A 17,586-nucleotide genomic window follows, 5' to 3' on the forward strand; every position below is an offset into this window, starting at 1 on the left:
GTAGCAAAGCACTCCTTGACCGTGACCCTTTCGGACAACACAGGGCCCAATTGTAAAGTACCGGTGGCAGGATTCCTCCCAAGAGGCCCAGGTACTCTCCACCCCCTTCCTTTGTCCTCCTCTTCCCTCCTAGGGGAATGTCCTCCCTTCAAGGCACAACACTGCCACCCTGGGAGGCCTTTCAGGTCCTTCTTAGCAGATGGGCTCACCCTGTCCCTTCTCCAAGCCCCAAAGCCCCTAGCTGGTGCCCCTACTTAACCATCTACCTCAAGCTACCTGAGGGCAGCGGCCTGAGGTTGGCTCCAGGGCACCACCCAACCCCAACACGCGGGCTCCCTAGGGTGAACTTTGCTCTAACAGGGTGGGGAGAAATGAAGCAGGTACACACGCATCTCTAACACAGAAAAAGAGCGCGGAGTTAACTGTTAGGGATGCAGTTCAAAGATACTGTTGGGGTGCAGGCGCCCCCCAGTCTGGGGGAAAGGCTTCGGCGGGGCGGGAATGAGAAGCCCAGACACCTGGGCCGGCCTGGGACTCAGCTTGTCTTCCTCTGTCGAGTGAAGGAGTGGGCTGGGTGGTTCGAAGCGTCCTGACCGCCAAGCAGGGGCCACCTTCCAGGAAACCCACAAGGAAGGCTCCCTGTCGATGCCGCTGACACGGGAACATATCTAAAGTTTCAGCCAGACAGGGTCCCCATCTCTGAACCGTCTACTCTCCCTGCGGAGCAGATGGGACAGGGGCCCGGGGCCATCCTGGAGTCCGCGGCGCGCGCGGTCAGGGCTCGACCCTCACTCAACCTCGCAAACCCAGGGAGGGCAGCCCAAGTCGCACTCCGCCTAAGCCTGGGCGCCCGGCATCACGAGGCCGCGGCGTGGTTGTCTAGGAAACACTCACGTGCCTCCGCAGGGCTTCGCGGGCCTCGTAGTCCGCCGGCGGCCTCGCCTGGGCCGACCGCACAAGGAGGGACTACAACTCCCAAGAGGCGGCGCGGCGGGGGCGGGGCCGGCGCGCGGCGGGGGCGGGGCCGGGGCCTCTTGGGCTCGGGACTGGGGGTCTCGGCTGGCGGAGGAGGAAGATGGCGTCGTCAAGGCTCGGAGTCGGGTCGCGCGGGCTCCCGCCGCCGCCGCCGCTCTTGCTGCTGCTGCTGCTGCTGCTCGGGCCCTGGCCGGCGGCGGGCCACGGCGGCAAGTACTCGCGGGAGAAGAACGAGCCCGAGCCGCCGCCGCAGCGCGAGCCCGGCGGGGAGTTCCGCATGGAGAAACTCAACCAGCTGTGGGAGAAGGCCCAGCGGGTGAGCGGCGGCCGGGACATCCTGTCCCCTGTAACCCTGGGGCCGCGGGGCCGGGGCGTCCTCTGTCTCCTGCGACCGAGGGGGCCGCAGCCCGCGCTGGCGCTGTGATTCCTGCCTTGGCACGCAGATGCCATGGTTGGGGGTGGGGGTCCTTTGGGAAGACCCTGAAACTCCCTTCCGGTCTTGGGAGACCCGACCGGGGCACGTGCTACATCATCCCACCTCGGTGTCTTGACTTTCTGTGAGACTGTCCAGTTCCCGTTGGAGGCCAGTGCTTAGAGCTGTAGCCTGGGGGATGGGAACCAGGGTACTTGTGTCCACCGCTGTGGTCTTGTGACATCTTCCAGTGTTGCGACACCCCAGTGGGGGTGGCCGAGGGCTGTCCTTGGAGCTTTGGGGTTGAGCGGAGCCCTGGTGGGTGCCTCTGGGCAGGAGCCACATGTGCACTGATCCTCTGTGGTCGGTGTTGGCCCTGCTCAGGGGTGCCTGGTGTCCTGGTGGGGGGACACGGGACAGGATGGGGGGGGGAGGACATCCTGAGCAGACCCACGGAGTGCCAGACCCCGTTCTGAGTGTTCCTATCGGGTTCTTATCGTGGTCTTGTGATTAAAACGTGTTGAAGCCTTGTCCTCAGAGGTGGGAGGGCTAGAAGGGGAGGGGAGATGGAGTCTCCTGTCCCCTGTTCTCTGCACGCCACATTCCTCTGCTCCAGGTCGGACTTAGGAAGGGCAAGCTAAGGTCCCTGTCCTGACAGCAGCTCAGAAGCTGTTAGACGTCCTTGAATGGTGCTCTGCACAGTCACTTCTGGCAGAGGTTTGAGTGGACCCTGGTTCCAGGTGGCTTTTTTGCCCCTTTATTGAGATATGACCGACGTATGAAAAACTACGCATTTAATGTATTCATCTTGCTAAGTTTGAAGTTAGGGACACACCTGTGAAACCATCCTCCCCACGAATGCCGTAGAGATATCACTTGTTTCTGATGAGTGGCTTTCTTCCTGTGTGTTTGCTTGTCTCTTAATTATTGATGATTTACTTACCTGTTTAATATTGAACAGGTTCTGTTTTTGCGTTTTTCTGCTAACTAGTTCTTTTCCATGTGAGGCGTTAACATTTAACTAACTTAAAGAGAGTAAAAGAATCTGGGGAGTGTGCCAGCTGTTTGCATATGAATTCTTTTCCTTTTCTCCTCTTTTTTTGAAAACTTTTTTTGGGGAGTGTGGTGGGTGCGGCCAGAGGGAGAGAATCCCACGCGGACTCCAAGCTCAGTGCAGAGTCCCGCGCGGGGCTCGATCCCACGACCCTGGGATCGTGACCCGAGCTGAAATCAAGGGTCAGACCCAGCCAGCCGAGCCACCCAGGTGCCCCCCCCCTTTCCTCCCTCTCAGTGGGACTCGATGCTGCTGTGTCTGGGGCGTTACACGTGGCACGTCCCACACTGAACTCAACAGGCCTCGGTATTTGGCAGGAAGGGCGGCACCAGATCAGAACTGATCTTTGTGAGATGCAGCGCGTAATTCGGGCCCCCAAAGGCTTCCAACCTGAAGCACGGTCACACAGGGGGTGTGACCGTAACGCACAGGTGGGCCCGAGTCTGCAGCTCATGGGGCTCCTGGCCAGATGCTGGCCCACTGATTCCCCCCAGGGTCCCGGAGAGGCAGACAGATGAGAAGGTAGGAGGTGAGTGGGGACCACAGTGGAGCCAGCTGGCGGTCAGAGAGCACTCCGGTCCTCTCCCCCTGAAGTCCCCAAGAGGAACGCCAGTGCCATCACACCATCCGCACGGCACTGGGCCGGGAGCCAGGCCCTCGCCGTCCTTGGCTGTGGGTCCTGCTGCACACAGCCCTGGGCTTGCAGAGGGGAGACCCTGTGGGTGCCTGGGCTTTGGTGCTGTGTCCTCGGCCTGGGTGGACTGCAGGCCTGCCTTTCCCAACTCCTCACCACCCAGCGCCCGATGTGCCCTTCCTGGGAAATCAGTGTGCCCCAAACCGTTGTCCTGTTCCTCCGCCCCGGGAGGCACGCAGGTCAGGCAAGGCTGCAGCCCCAGCTCCCCAGGGGCCTGGCGTTCTCCTGCGAGTGTCCACGGAGGGCATCCAGGTGACCACGGGGCCTGGGGTGGAGCTCGGGAGGGCAGGCGGGTGCCATTTGAGGAGACTAGGGCATCTAGGTGGGGGCACACCAGAGGCTTTGAAAGGAAGTGTTTTGGGCTTGGGAGCGGTGGTAGGGGTGTGGGTCCCGGGGAGACTAGTGCCCGCCCCAGGACAGCCAGCAAAGGAGGCAGTGAACCCACAGAGCAGGATCAAAGAAACTTCTAGAGAGTTGGAAGAGTTTCCTGCCCTAGGCCCTGCCATTCATTTGGTGCCATCTTCTTAGTCCTGAGGAACTTTCCCTGGCTGTTTTTCAAGCTGGTGGACGAGGCCTGAGCTGACAAGTCCCTGGGAAAGGCGGGAGCAAGCTCTGGGTCTCCTCTTGGCCTCCCTGGGGGTTGGGCTTCTTTCCAGAGCCTCGGGGCCACTTAAGACAGCCGCGCGGCTCATCCCGCCTCACCCCAGGCTGGGTCAGGGAACAGAGAGACAGCACCGAGAGCCTCTTGTCGTGGTGGTGTCATTAGCGAGTGGCTTGCGGGTGGGGGCATCCGTGAGCCTCGTTCACTAACTGGTTTTCTTTTAATGTGGACGTTGTCCGTAATTTAGTGAGCCGGTCTCCCCTAGTCGCGGTTTATTTTCTATCCTAGTTACATAACACAAGGAAAAGGGAAAGGTTTCCTCCCCGTGCTCTGCATTCTGTCCCTGCATCCCCCCCACCCCCATATCGGGGGCCCCACAGAGGCCCCCAGCGTCCCGGTGGGAGGCGGGGCATCCTGGTGCAGGAGCCGGCCCGTCGCCGGGGTGGTGTCCTCAGGAGGAACTGGCAGCCCCCGGGCTCAAGCCGCTGGCGGTGGGCGGGCCCTTACTGGGCGTTTCTAGATCATGCCATGCAGTGGACATCTGGTGAGGCTGGCGAGGCTCCGTGTGCGAAGGCCAGTGGTCCTCGTCCCGCAGGGCGGCGGTGCCCTGAGGTTCCCAACGGGAGCACGTGGGACGTGTTGACTGCCCGGGACCCTGACTCCTGCTGCTCGTGTCTTGTTGTCTCCGGGCCACCCTCTCTCGGGTCGCCGTCTCCGGGGCTGTCCTGCCGGTTCTTCCTGTGGCCGGTTGTCAGAAACCCTCTGCTCTCGTTCCGTAGCTCCAGCTCTCCCCCGTGAAACTGTCCGAGCTCCATGCAGACCTGAAAATGCAAGAGAGAGAGGAGTTCGCCTGGAAGAAGCTGAAAGCTGAGGGCCTCGACGCAGACGGAGAGAGAGGAGCCAAGCTCCTACGCAACCTCAGCGGTATCTTCCTTTCCTTTTCTGTGTGGGGGGAGCCCTGGCCGCCGATTCGGACGTGGTCCGGGGCGGGTCCTCCGAGGAGCGGCCTTCAGCCGTGGACACGGCTGCCGGGCCGTTTGGGGAGGCTCTCGACAAATTGCGGGGAGAGTCAGGGCAGGGGTGCCCGGACGCACTGGCACTCGGCGGCTGACGGCCCCGGAGCTGCGTGGCCTGGGAAGGAGGCCGGGGCCACCGAGTTGCCCGTGGTCACCTGGCAGAGTCCATAGGGAGGTTCCCGGAGTCTGGAAGGTATGGGGAAGTAGATTTCAGGTCTGTACGGAAAATCATTTCTTTTTTTTCTTTTAAGTGTATTTCTGTAATTTGAGGGGGGAGGGGCAGAGAAAGAGAATCCCAAGCAGGTTTCACGCTGTCAGCACAGAGCCCAACGTGGGGCCTGATCTCATGAGATCACGACCTGAGCCGAAATCGAGAGTTGGATGCTTAACCGACTCAGCCCCCCAGGCGCCCCAAAGATAATTTTCTAACAGTTCCGGTGGAACGTAGTGAGCTGCTTGCCGCAACTATGTATTCCAGAAGAGACAGCGGGCGTCTGCCTCCATCTCCCACTGTGCAGAAGACCTGCATCCTCGGGGCTGAGAGGTCACCTTCCTCCTGTCTGGCATGACTCAGCTCGCCGCCCACGTGCCCCGGGTGCCCCACATCGGCTGTGTCTTGGGGTCTGCTTCCGAGCTGACCGGCCTGCTGTCACTGTAGCAAAGTGCAGAGAGTAGGAGTCACGTCCCTGTTCGCCTGCTCGCTCCCGAGCCTGGAGGCCAACGGCGCCCTGGCCTGTCACCTGCCCCGGGACGTGGGCGCCCTCGCCAGTCTGAGCCTGCTACAGCTCCCCACAGCGCAGCGCCGGGGCGGGGACGGTCGTGGCTGCAGGGCCGTGTGTCGCCGGGCCCGGAGGCTGCCCGGGAACGCCCCCCAACCCCTCACGCGGGGAGGCTGGCCTGGAAACACGTGGAATGCTCGTCCTCTGTGGAAACAAGAGTCCTTTCTTGAGACCAGGTGCTCTGTGTCCCCTCAGGTCTCTCTCAGGTACTTCCCGTCCCTACTCACAGGTGACAGAGGCTCAGAGGGTAGGTAACTTGTCTGTAGTCACAGCCGTGAGCACCGCAGGATTTGAGGGCAGGGTTTTCTGACCCAGCTGGTGATGTTTACCCAGCTGCCCTGCATCTCTTAACCCCATGAGACCCCTTTGGGTTGTTTGGGTCATACTGTGCGTCTGCTTCTGCGGTGAGGAAAGCGGTCTAACTGCTGTTTTCCATGTGGCCGCACTCGAACGTGGCAAGACACATAAAAGGCCAAGGCAAGGGGCGCCTGCGTGGCTCAGTCAGTTGAGTGGCCGACTTCAGCTCAGGTCATGATCTCACGATTGTGGGTTCGAGCCCCGCGTCGGGCTCTGTGCTGACAGCTCGGAACCTGGAGCCTGCCTCAGATTCTGTGTCTCCTCTTTCTGCCCCTCCCCTACTCACACTGTCTTTGAAAAAAAGATAAAGATTAAACAAAATTAAAAAAAAAAAAAAACCAACCCAAACTGAGAGGACACGAAGCATGACTGCCCCCAGCCGGTGTTTGGGGGGCCGCTCCCCAGGGCCTGACCTGGAGCCACCAGCAGGAGAGAAGGCACTGGAGGGCCCGGGAACCTTCGTACGTCCTCCTTTCCGGAAGGAAGCAGCCCCCAGTGGATGGCGCAGGGCTGAGGCAGAAGAGCGGGAGGGCGCAGAAAGGTGGGCCGGCCCCCGTCTCCCTCCGGCCTCCGTGGCCTCCTGGGCGCGGCTCCCAGCCCCGAGGGGGTCCAGTCCCGGTGGAGCCATCTGTTTCTGCGCGGGTGGCACGGGTTGCTCGCGTGCCGAGGTGACGTGGTGGAAGGACTCCTCGGACCGGCGGGCTGGAGGCCTCCCCCTGCGCAGGCCGCTGGCCGCATCCTGGAGGTGGCCCGGGAGCCTCCGCGTGCCCTCAGTCCCCCCCATCCCAGTGCCATTAGCAGAGCTGATGCCACACCTAGGGGACCACAAAGTGCAGTGTCAGACCAGGACTTGAGACAGGAAAGGGAGGACCAGGCGTAACTGGGTCTGTCCCAGGCTCGCCGGCCTCGTGGCCCTGCACCAGCACCTTAGGGAGCAAACCACACTGGACCCGTCGCCTTGTCCAGGCCGTTGGTTTTGACGGAGGGCCCTCCTGTCTCAAGTTGAGTCCTGGACGGGTGGGTCCTGTTCTGTCCGCTCTGCTGCCCAGCCCTCACCATGGCCACCAGTGTCCCCCGGTGCCCGACGGGGACGTGCCAAGGCTCTGGCGGCCTCACCCGTGAGGTGGGCTTCCTGGTCCATGGGGCCTCTTCCGGCTTGAATGCTTGTCTCTGGCTCCAGTTCATGCTGAACCCAGCACTACTGGAATCCAGAACCCTCTGCCTTCCGGGGTGCTGAATGCAGCCTGAGACTCATGTGACGTGTTCTGAGGGGGTCCGGTGCGGCGTCCCCGCTCGGACCTGGGAGGCTGGGGCCAGGCCGAGCCCAACGACATAGTTCTCCCTCCTTCCCCGTCGCTCCTCCCCGTGCTCGGGGGCTATTGCGACTGCTCTGAGGCCAGGTGTGCAGAGCCTGGGCCCAGGGTCCTCTCGGCGCCAGTCGGCCGGTGGCCGGACGTAACACCTGTGTCTCTCCTAGTGATCCTGGCCAAGTACGGCCTGGATGGCAGGAAGGACGCCCAGGCCGTGAACAGCAACTACCTCAGCGACACCGCCGAGGACGACAGCCTGGGAGACCCCAAGCTGGAGAAGCTGTGGCACAAGGTACCCCTCGGGGCTCCCCGAGAACCCCAGAACGTGCGCCCTGGCGTTGAGAGTTAAGGGGAGCTGCTGGGGCTGCCTCTGTCTGCATGGAAGCTCATTGAGAGGGACTCCTGGGGGGCAGTGGTTTCTTCGTGGACCCGTGAGACTGTTTTCCCACGAGGCCTCCCTGCCTTCCTGGGCCCCCGGCCAGGGAATCCCATGAGCCGTGTAGCTGCCGGAGTGGGGAGAGCGGGCCGATGACTCGTGAACACCCGGGCTCACGCGTGACACGGCTTTGTGGTTTTCTGTGTCCGGGTAGTTGGGGTTTGAGCCTGTGTGGTGTCTGGTCCAGAGAGCTGCGCTCAGCGCGGGGCGGGCGGCCGGGGCGGCGCTCACCCCCTCGTCTCCTGAGGGGGGCGGGGGCGGGCAGGTGCGGGCGGTGGGACCGGGCGGTGGCCGTGGCTCCACTCCTTCATCCCCCAGCTTCTGTCTGGACTACACCGAGTGGGGCCAGGAATCGGGATTCTCGCGCTGGTCCCTTGTCCTTGGTCCGAGGGGTGGAGCCGGAGCAAGGGGGAGCAAGGGTCTGCTGTGGCCACCGTGTCGCCTCGGCCCCGTGGGGCAGGTGGATGGCGAGGAGGTGACTGGCCTGAGGTCCCTCCCCGGGGCAGGGGACGTCGCCTCCTCGGGGATCCTGCCGCTCCCGCACCTCTGGTGACCGTGACCCCTCTGCGGAGCCTGGTGACGTTGCTTTGTATTTTCTCGCCACGTCCCCTGGTCGGACGGTCATCGGGGCGAGAACGGCCGCCTTCTTGGCACGGGAGCCGGGGTCCCGCCTGGTCTGCGGGGCCGGGCCGGGGCGCGGGCAGGCTCACAGAGCGCGCTCCTCCAGGCGAAGAGCTCGGGGAAGTTCTCCAGCGAGGAGCTGGCCAAGCTGTGGCGGGAGCTCCAGCACCACAGGGAGAAAGTGCGCGAGTACAACGTCCTGCTGGACGCCCTGAGCAGAACAGAAGGTGCGCGCGGGACCGCGGAGCCACCCCTGCACGCGGTCCCGCCCTCGATCCCGTCCCCGTCCCCCCCCCCCCCCCCCCCCCGGAAGTCAGCAACCCCCAGAGTTCCCGGAGGGCCACCGGGGTCTGCCCCGGGGGCGCGGGCGAGTGCGCCCCAGACGGTCCTTCCTGCGGAGGGCCGTCCCGGGCAGCGGGCGCGGCGCGGCCAGCCTCTCACGGCTCCTGTCCCGCGCAGAGACCCGGGAGAACGTCATCAGCCCGTTGGACGTGAGCCGCGTCAAGGAGGACGTGCTGCACAGCAAGCACGCGGAGCTGAAGGACAGGCTGCGCGCCATCAACCAGGGCTACGACCGCCTGCGCCAAGTCAGCCACCGGGGCTACGGCGCCGAGGCCGGTGAGCCGACGGGCGGCCCCCAGGGGCGGGTCCCACGCCACCCCTCCGCGTGCTCCGCCCCCGCGCTGGCCCGCCGGCCCACAGTCCGCTCCCGCCCACGCCCCCTGCCTCAGCCCGCGCGGCCGGCCGGGAACCCTGCCTGGGTGCCCCTTTCCCCAGGCTTCTGGCTCGTCCGTGAGCGTCGGCGTGGCAGGTGCTTTCCTTGACCTGGGGACGCGGCAGGGCAGGTCGGGGACATGGGCCGGGGCTGGGGCGCCCACGCCCATGCGGTGCTGGTAACTCTGACCTCACCACCCCGCCCCTGCCCCTCTCCACCCCTGCCCCTCTCCCTGCCTGAACCACTCCCTCCCAGGAGGGACCCAACCGACCACTCTGCTTCCCCTGTGGTCCCCCCGGTCCTTCGAGAACACTCCCCGCGAAGCCCGTTGAGGGCCCAGGGCAGGAAGGGTCCCCTGAGGGAAGGGCAGGCAGCTGAGCCTGGCTTGCTCCAGGCTTCTTCCAGGGCTGGAGGACAGGTAACTGGCCCAGCAGGGCCCCCATCGCCATGTCTTCACAGGAGTGCTGGCTGGGGTCAGGGGTCCCTTTCAGGTGTTTGGTTTTGCCCTGGAGACAGGACAGGCAGCGGCCTGAGTTTCAGCCCAGAACCGTGGGTAGCCTGACAACAGTCCTGACCCAGAGGCCCCAAGACTCCCGCGCCCTCTCCCCCGACTCCTGCCCGAGGTGGCTGTGCACCAAGGGAGACCCTCCGTGTCAGAGGTGCGGGTTAATGCTCGTGTGCAGCCCGGGGCAGTGAGAGCGTCGCCAGGGCCGCGTGCTAACGGGGCCTTGAGCCACAGACTGAACGCACATGGCAACAACGCTCAGCGTGCTTCCCGAGGACACCGGACGCACGCGTGTCCAGACGTGCACGCTGCCCGGGCATCATGGGGGGTGCCGCCGGAGTCACCCGGCCTGCTTCTGCCTTGCTGCCAGAGTTCGAGGAACCCCGAGTGATAGATCTGTGGGACATGGCCAAGTCCGCCAACTTCACTGAGAAGGAGCTGGAGTCCTTTCGGGTAAGCAAGGTGCCGGGAGACGCCGGCTCACGGTACCCGGTAGCACCTTTTAAGCTTTGGGCTGGCGTGGCGAGACCCTTCCCCGCACCGGGATTGACACGGGCCAGGGCTTTCACAGGTTTTTTTTCCCTGTTGTCCCCCGCGTCCTTCACCGTGCTGGCCGGCAGCCATGGGGGACCTCCGTGTTCACGTCTGCACAGCGCTGGCCTCCAGCGAATGGAGGGTCCGGCTCAGCTTTGGGTGCGCTGGGTCTGAGGACAGAGGGCTGGTGAGGAAGCGCGCGGGTCACGAAGGCCGGGAGGAGAACGGCAGACCCTGCCTGTGGCCCTGGCCGTGGGCCCGGGGGGAAAGGCCTTTGGGTTCCCCGAGTGTCGCCTCTGCGGGTCATGCTGTGACCCAGCCGCCACAGGCCAGCGGGTCGGGCATCAGAAGGGCACAGGTGAGAGGCCGCCGTTCGCTAGGACAGGAGCCTGGGGGTGTGGGGCTGCGAGTAGGGCCCGTGGGGTGAGAGGCCATGCCGAGATGTGGGCCCTGGAGGCCGCTGCTGAGCTCATGTGTGCGGGGTGGGCCCACAGTCCCGGGGTCAGGGAGGGCAGAAAGGGGGGCCTCCGAGGAGTCCTCGGCGGGCAGGAGAACCAGGACGCTACGGCAGGAGACGCAGCAGGGAGGGCGGCAGGTGCCCAGCAGAGGTCCCTGTACCGGCGTCCGTCTGCAGCTGGGTGGGCAGGCCCGTCCTTGTGGAGCTCGGCCCAGTTCAGAGGGAAGCATGTTGTTGGCTCTCGTGGGCCCTGGGCAGGGCGCTTGGCCCCCCTCAGAGGTCCCAAGGGGTTGACCAGTTAGCCGAGATCAGGATGTGGGGGATTAGCCAGCGAGCCTGACCCGAGAGCGCTGTGCGGGCAGGAGGGGCAGGAAGGGCAGTGTCGCAGAGCCTTCCCAAGATGGTGGCTGCTCCAGAAGGGACAGACGGCCGCGGGGACAGAGGAGAAGACTGAGCAGTGCAGTCGTGGTCGAAGCCCAAGCCCCAGGTGTCAGGCTGCATGTGGGGTCGGGGCCAGAGGGAGCCAGATGCCCGGCAGGTTCCGTTCGCTGAGGGCAGGGTGCAGGTGCCAGGTGTGGGCAGGTGGCCCGCGAAGGCCGTCAGGTTGTGGCAGGCGCCTCCGCCCGTGGGCGTGCTCCCCTTCCACCTTCCCGATCAGGTGGCAGTGGGGATGGCCCCCTGGAGCTGCCCCGTCAGGCCGCACGTGGAGGGGCTCGGTGTGTGCGCCCTCAGGGGGCAGCCCCCTGCTTCCCGCGCTGAGCCCCGTCCCCAGTGGGACTGGGTCCGTGCCCCAGGTGGGTGGCTGCCGCCCATGTTCTGGGGCAGTGGGAAGGTCTGCCCGGGGAGTCCGCTGGGGGACAGTCGGCCGTTCAAACGTTATTCTAGGAGGAGCTTAAGCACTTTGAAGCCAAAATTGAAAAGCACAACCACTACCAGAAGCAGCTGGAAATCTCTCACCAGAAACTGAAGCACGTGGAGAGCTTCGGGGACCAAGAGCACGTGAGCCAGAACAAAGAGAAATATGCCATGCTGGAGGAGAAGACCAAGGAGCTGGGCTACAAGGTGGGCGCGCGGTCTGCGGGGGGCCGGCAGGTGACCGTCACGTCCGCACCAGGACTGCGGCCTCCCGGAGAGCTTCCCTGGCCCTGCGTGTGCACCGCTCCCTCCTCTGTGGGGGGGGGGGGGGGGGGGGGGGGGTCGTCGGCGCCTCGGGGCGCCTGGTGGGGGCACCTGCTGCAGCCACACGCCTGCTCCCACCGGGGCAGGGCCGAGCCCTCTCCTCTGGGCCTGTTTAGAGCCAGGGACACCTGTGGGCCAACTCGTACTCGATCGGGTGACCCTGTGTGGGACGTGAGCGAGGGCCCGCGCGTGTGGGGCAGTGGCTTTGGCACATTCGCGTGCTCGCGGCAGGGGGTCCCCTGAGAATCTGGTGTGGTGCGTGTGGAGGCCTCGTTTGGTCTCATGAGGATGGGAACCGTCCCAGGGCAGCGGCAGGTGGCCTGAGCAGAGTGAGGTCACTCTGGGGCCAGTTCGGTTGTTCCCGGTGACCTACAAATCACGTGCCCGTCCAGGCACGGAGGTTGGGCTCTTGACAGAGGAGAGCCCCTGGGTCAGACTCCACAGGAAAAAGAGGCAGCAGGGCAGTGTGGACGCTTGGAGGAGGGCTCGAGCCTAGGCTGTTCCTAGGACGTATGGAACACCCTGGAAACAGATGGGATGGGTTGTCTCGGGAGGGAGGGAGGGAGGCGGGATCTTCTCCTGTGCCTCTGAATCTGGAGCCGCACGGTGTCCTACCTGTTCACACTCAAACTTTTAAGTGAAATAGGGCAGCAGCAGCACCCAGCGTGTGTGTGGGTCTGTGCCTGCGTGTGGTGCAGCGTCGGGGAGGAGGCAGGTGCCCGCAGGGGACGTCGGTTCCAGAGTGAATTTGCGGAGGGGAATCCGCTGTCGTGGGGGAGGGCAGGCAAGCTTCGCTGCTGTGGGAGAAGGGCACGTGCTGGGTGGGAAGCAGGCGGAATGGACCCCGTGGGGCCGGGGCCGACGGCGGGTTCCCAGAGGGAGCCGCTTCTGAAAGCCAGCGGGGTGGACGACAGATACGTTTCTCTTGTTTTCCGGGGTGATCTGTCTCCCGCTGTGTGTCGTTAGTATCTGGTGGTGGTGTCCCAGCCGGTGTTCGCTGCTTTGGGGATTTGGTTTTGGCCGTTTCCGGATGGGTGGAATTGTAAATTGAGACAAGCAGGAAGCCCAGGGATTTGCACTCTTAAGACCGCGCGTGTGGTTGTCGGGCGCATTGCCGCTGGGCTCACACTGTGCCCTCGCTTCCAGGTGAAGAAGCACTTCCAGGACCTGTCGGGCCGCATCTCCAGAGCGCGCCACAACGAACTCTGAAGGCCGGGGAGGAGCGGGCGCCGGGCGGGGTCCGCCCAAGGACGGGCCCGGGCGCTCCGTGGCGGCGCTTGACGCGAACAGAACCTTGGAGGAGGCGTGCTGGGGACTGGCCGGGCGTCCGTGGTGCGGGAGGACGGCTCCGACTCCCCGAGTGCCCGATGGGGGCGCGTCGGACTCGTGAATCTGCCCCTGGAGATACCGCGTCCGGAAAAACATGTCGCGGGATTTAAATCGTCTGACGTGATCTGACGCGTCTTGGTGGTCTCACTGCACCTGCGTCTTGTTTCTCTTTTGCCCCCACACCTCACTCCCCGGCTTCTCTGTTACGTGATGTGGGAGGGGCCCGGGGCCACAGTCCCCCTGGTTTGACGACTTGGATTGAGTTGGGGGTGACCTGGCCCAGGCCTGCTGGGGGCTCAGCCGGCATCTCCCTGCCCACCTCTGTGGCTGGACTTGGGAAGAGCCCACGAGCCCATGCGGCCTCCGTGTCCAGCACGAGTGCCTGACTGCGTCGGGGGTGATGGCTCTGCGGGACCATTCCCTGGCCTCACGGCATACGGTCCACATAGGGACCTGACGCGCTTCTCAGAGCTGAACCTGGAAGAGGCTTGACCCCGGTGCTGCCCCGCGGCATCAGCCACATCCGGGTCTCAGCGGGAACGCTGGGGTCCGCCAAACAGTCCATCCCTTTGGCCGTCACTGCGGGAAGAGTCCAGTGCAAGGGTGGCGTGCTAACTGGGTGTGTCAGGACAGGTAAAGCTGAGCAGGGGGGTGGCCCCACCACAGGCTCCTGCGTGGGCCACTGGGCGAGGGGCGGGCCTTCCTGCTGTGCTCCCCCACACAGGAGCCTCACCCTGGGCCCCTGTCATATCTCCTGACCGGGTCTGCCGGGATGGCCCTCCCAACACAGCGCACACGGCTCTTGCCAGGCCTGACGGGCAGGGCAGGGTGACGGACGTCTCAGGTGACGGCCAAGGCCCGGAGAAGGGCCGGTCGCCAGGCCTCCGCACTCCAGGCCACACACATTCTGAGCGCCCCTGTGTGGGGTGCAGGGCCCAAGAGGAGGTCGGGCCCAGGACATGGGGGCAAACGGAATAGGACCTCTGACTCAGTTTACCATCCAAGAAACTGACTTGAGGGAGCTCTTGGCCTCCAGTCAGAGGTGCCAGAGAACCAGACGGGTCTTCATGGTTTGTCGTTGCCTCTGCCACTGGAGGAAGCCGGTGCTGTGTCGGGGCCCAGGAGTCCTCCCGAGTGGGTGCTCAGGAACCCAACCCCAGGTCAAGTGGAGATGACCCACTACACCCCTCTCCTACAGCTGACCACGTGGCCCCCCCACATTCATACACCAGAACCTAATTCCCACGGTGAGGGTGTCAGGAACGGGGCCTTGGGGTGATCAGATCACGAGGGAGGAGCTGCACACAGGACCAGGATCCTTGTAAAAAGAGCCCCCACGTGCCCTCCACGGTGCGGGCACGCAGCAGGAAGTCTGCGTCTGTGGTCCAGGAAGCAGGCCTCGCCAGAACCCCGTTGCCCCCACCTTGATCGTCACTTCCGGCCTCCAGAACTGACAGACACCTGCTGCTCGAACCACCCAGTCTGTCTCTGACCCAGGCATCGCTTTCTTGATTCAGTAAAGCTGGGCTTCCCTGTTTGAACTTCATGGGCAAGCAATGAGAGCCCACAGTGGTGTGGGGTTGGGGGCAGTGTGGCTTCTAGCTGGCGTGTCGAGATGCAATCCTATCATTTCACGGAAGCATGTACCTTTCCGCTGTCGCGTAGTACTCCGTGGTGCGCTCGTTGGAGGCTTTGGAGTCGAGTTGTTTCCGGGTCTGGGTGGTAACGCAGGCTGCGAGCCCCGTGGTGAACGTCCCCGTGTGCGCATGCGCCCAGCAGGCTTCTGGTGGTAGCGATGGTCCCGCGGGATGCGTTCACCCCAGCGTGCAGGACGGCCCCGGCTGCCTTCGCGGTGCCACTGGCCGGCAGGACGGCGCGAGAGGCTTGGGGTCCAGTCTACTGGACGTTCTGGCTGCGCGTTGGAGGGCTCCGCCGGCGGGGTGGCCCGTCCCCGGGGTTCGGTTACTTTTCGAGCGCCGAGGAGGGGGCGCGCGCACCCCGCAGCCCAGGCGCGCGTCGTTCTGCCCCGTGTGCGCTCACGGCTGCGGGTGCCCGAGCACGAGCCCCCCGCCCGCGGGCGAACCCGCCTCTCTCCCCGGAGCTCGCTTCTGCCTGCGCTCGATCGTCCGCACACGGAGCCCGACCGCGAGGAGGCGCTTCGCTGCGCGCGTGCGCTCCGTCCAGCGGGGCCCTGCACCCGACTGCAGGCTCTCGGCCGCTGAAGGTCGGTCGGCCTGGTGCCCGGCTGCCGCCGGGCGGCCGCTTGCTTCCTTGTGTTCCAGTGCCCTCTTCATACACGCGTCTTCCTCTTTGTTTCCCGGGTTGGTGCCTTTGTGAAAACTCAAGTGACACACAGGTGTGGCCGTCCCCATTACGGTAGCTTTAGAACAAGGCTTGGAATCAGGGGGTGTGCGTTTCCCTCCCGTTTTTAAAGATTAATTCCGGGTCTTAGCATTTCCCTGTGTATCCTGGGGTCAGCTTCTTGGTTTTTGCAAAAGTGACTAGAATTTTGACAGGGGTCACCTTGAGTACGCGGCTCGCTCTGGGGAGAATCGACATCCTGGGATCGAGTCTCGAGCCTCTCGCGTTGTGTGTGCCCCGTTTATTTAGCCCGCCCTGCGTCTGTCTGTACACAGGCACGTTTTCATTACGTTTCTCCCCGCGTGTTCCGTGCCGAATGCCACTGTCTGTGGTGTCTTCTCACCTCGGTTTGTGGTTTTCATATAATGACCTCACGCCCTGCGTCCCGGATCCCCGCGTGTCCGCACGCCCTCTCGTGTCGCTTCTCCCCGAGCGCCATGCCTTCGCTTGCGTGTACCCCCGAGGGACACGGGCCCGTGGGCCTTGTTCTTGCCGCGTGAAGCGTGTCACACTTGCTGTCACATCGGACTGAGGCGAGCCGGGAGCGTCCCTTGCCAGGCTCTGCCGTGGCCGGCGCAGGAGTGGCATTCCTTCCCCCTTGACGTGCCCCAGCCTTCCTGCTGGAGCCTCCGGGGCCCACGGTGTCCCTGGTGCCAAGAGTTTGATTAAGAACTCGGTTTTTAAGGCTAGATACAGGGCTGTATCTGAGCGATTTTATCTGAGTTGTCAAAACAGTTGGCGTAAAGTTGTTCCCTTGATGCCTGTCGGGTCCGCGTGGAGCCCCATTTTTGTTCCTGCTGCTGGATTCTGCTGTCCCCCCTTCCCCCCACCCCCCGGTCAGTCTCGCCGAGGCTTTGTCGAGTTTTAGACATTTTCCCCCAGAGCCGGCTTCGGCTTCGCTGATTTCCCTCCATTGTTTGTTAGTTTTCTTTCATTGGCTTTTGCCCTCTATGTCTCGTTTCTGTTTAACTCGCCGCCCCTGTGCCAGCTTCTCCGCACAGCAGCTCAGGTCACTGATGGAGGGCACAGATGGATGCACTGCAGGCAGCAGGTGTGATCTCCTTGTGCCCTTTGGAGAGAACACGTGCTTAGTGCACACGAGCACTTTAAAAGCTGACCGTGTACCAGGACACAGAAGATTCCAGTAACTTAGCAGCAAGGTTAGATGATACAGATCACGTTCTTGGCCCTCAGTGCAACAAAGGAGGCCCTCAGTAACAAAGAGACAATTTAAGAACATTTAGGAACTTTAAAAACACACGTGGGCCAAAGAAGAAATGCTATTTGAAGTTAGGAAATACTTTTAATTGAATGTCAGTGAAATTACTACACATCAAAGGGGGGGGGGCGTGGTCAGAGTGAGCCTCCGGGCAAATGTGCAACCACAGGTGACAGTGTGACTGGGCTAGGGTCTCTAACTCACTGCAAGGAGCCGCCACACTGGGGAGTCGGCCTCCCTCCTGAGGAGCGGTGGAAATGGGACAGCCTGGGACGATGTGACCAGGGCGAGACAAACCACAAGAGCCCAGGAAGGCAGTGCAGTGCGAGACTCCGCGTCCATCCCGCGGATGTGGACATCCAGGGCCATGAGCTGGTGTGCGGTGGGTGCCTAAGGGGAGGGCCTCCACACGAACCTGGACCCGTCCGCCTGCCCCAGGAAGTGGGGGCTGGCTGGCTCCTGTGCAGAGGGGGGGGGACTAGAGGGCCAGAGTCCGTGCCTGGGTCCTGGGCCTCAGACCACAAACAGCAGGTCTGGTGTTTCTGGGCCGGCAGACGTTAAAAGAACCCTTTCTGGAAGGAACTGCCCTAGGGGATACAGCAGTCCTGTCGTTGTTTGTTTACGGAATACAGGACAGACTCAGAACTGTCTCCAAAAACAAGCTAACAGACTCCAAGAACCAAATAGAACCTCTAGATTCTGGAGGAAAGAACTGGAAACTTCTAGTATGAGGAGAGAAACTTTTCAGTAAATGAAGTTGGAGAAACTCATGTTGGGGGAAAGTAATTCATGGTGATTCATGGGCCCAGCTGTGGAAGCTTCCAGAAAACAAGAGAGCATCATTCTGACCAGAGGGATGCAAAATAACCCACGGCGATTCATGGGCCCTGCTGTGGAGGAAGCTTCTAGAAAACAAGAGAGCATCTTTCTGACCAGAGGGATGCAAAATAATCCATGGCAATTCATGGGCCCAGCTGTGGAAGCTTCTAGAAAACAGAGCATCTTTCTGACCAGAGGGGTGCAAAATAATCC

At 63.2% G+C, this 17,586-nt stretch overlaps 1 protein-coding gene across 1 annotated transcript; it reads left to right on the forward strand.

Annotated features, from left to right (window-relative positions):
• The first annotated feature begins 998 nt into the window (after positions 1 to 998).
• LRPAP1 (LDL receptor related protein associated protein 1) lies at positions 999 to 13,098 on the forward strand. The gene is made up of 8 exons (XM_043573097.1): positions 999 to 1,291; positions 4,516 to 4,660; positions 7,366 to 7,490; positions 8,362 to 8,482; positions 8,715 to 8,873; positions 9,846 to 9,928; positions 11,352 to 11,528; positions 12,792 to 13,098. Exons 1-8 carry the CDS (start codon positions 1,076 to 1,078, stop codon positions 12,852 to 12,854), a joined length of 1,089 nt encoding a protein of 362 aa, XP_043429032.1. The 5' UTR covers positions 999 to 1,075; the 3' UTR covers positions 12,855 to 13,098.
• Positions 13,099 to 17,586: the final 4,488 nt, after the last annotated feature.

Source organism: Prionailurus bengalensis, chromosome B1 (assembly GCF_016509475.1).
Source record: "Prionailurus bengalensis isolate Pbe53 chromosome B1, Fcat_Pben_1.1_paternal_pri, whole genome shotgun sequence".
Lineage (NCBI taxonomy): Eukaryota > Metazoa > Chordata > Mammalia > Carnivora > Felidae > Prionailurus > Prionailurus bengalensis.

Coding starts and splice junctions, on each gene's coding strand:
- LRPAP1 (XM_043573097.1), top strand. CDS start 1,076: ATGGCGTCGTCAAGGCTCGGAGTCGGGTCGCGCGGGCTCCCGCCGCCG. Junction 4,661..7,365: donor GCTCCTACGCAACCTCAGCG/GTATCTTCCTTT, acceptor TGTCTCTCCTAG/TGATCCTGGCCAAGTACGGC. Junction 11,529..12,791: donor CCAAGGAGCTGGGCTACAAG/GTGGGCGCGCGG, acceptor CCTCGCTTCCAG/GTGAAGAAGCACTTCCAGGA.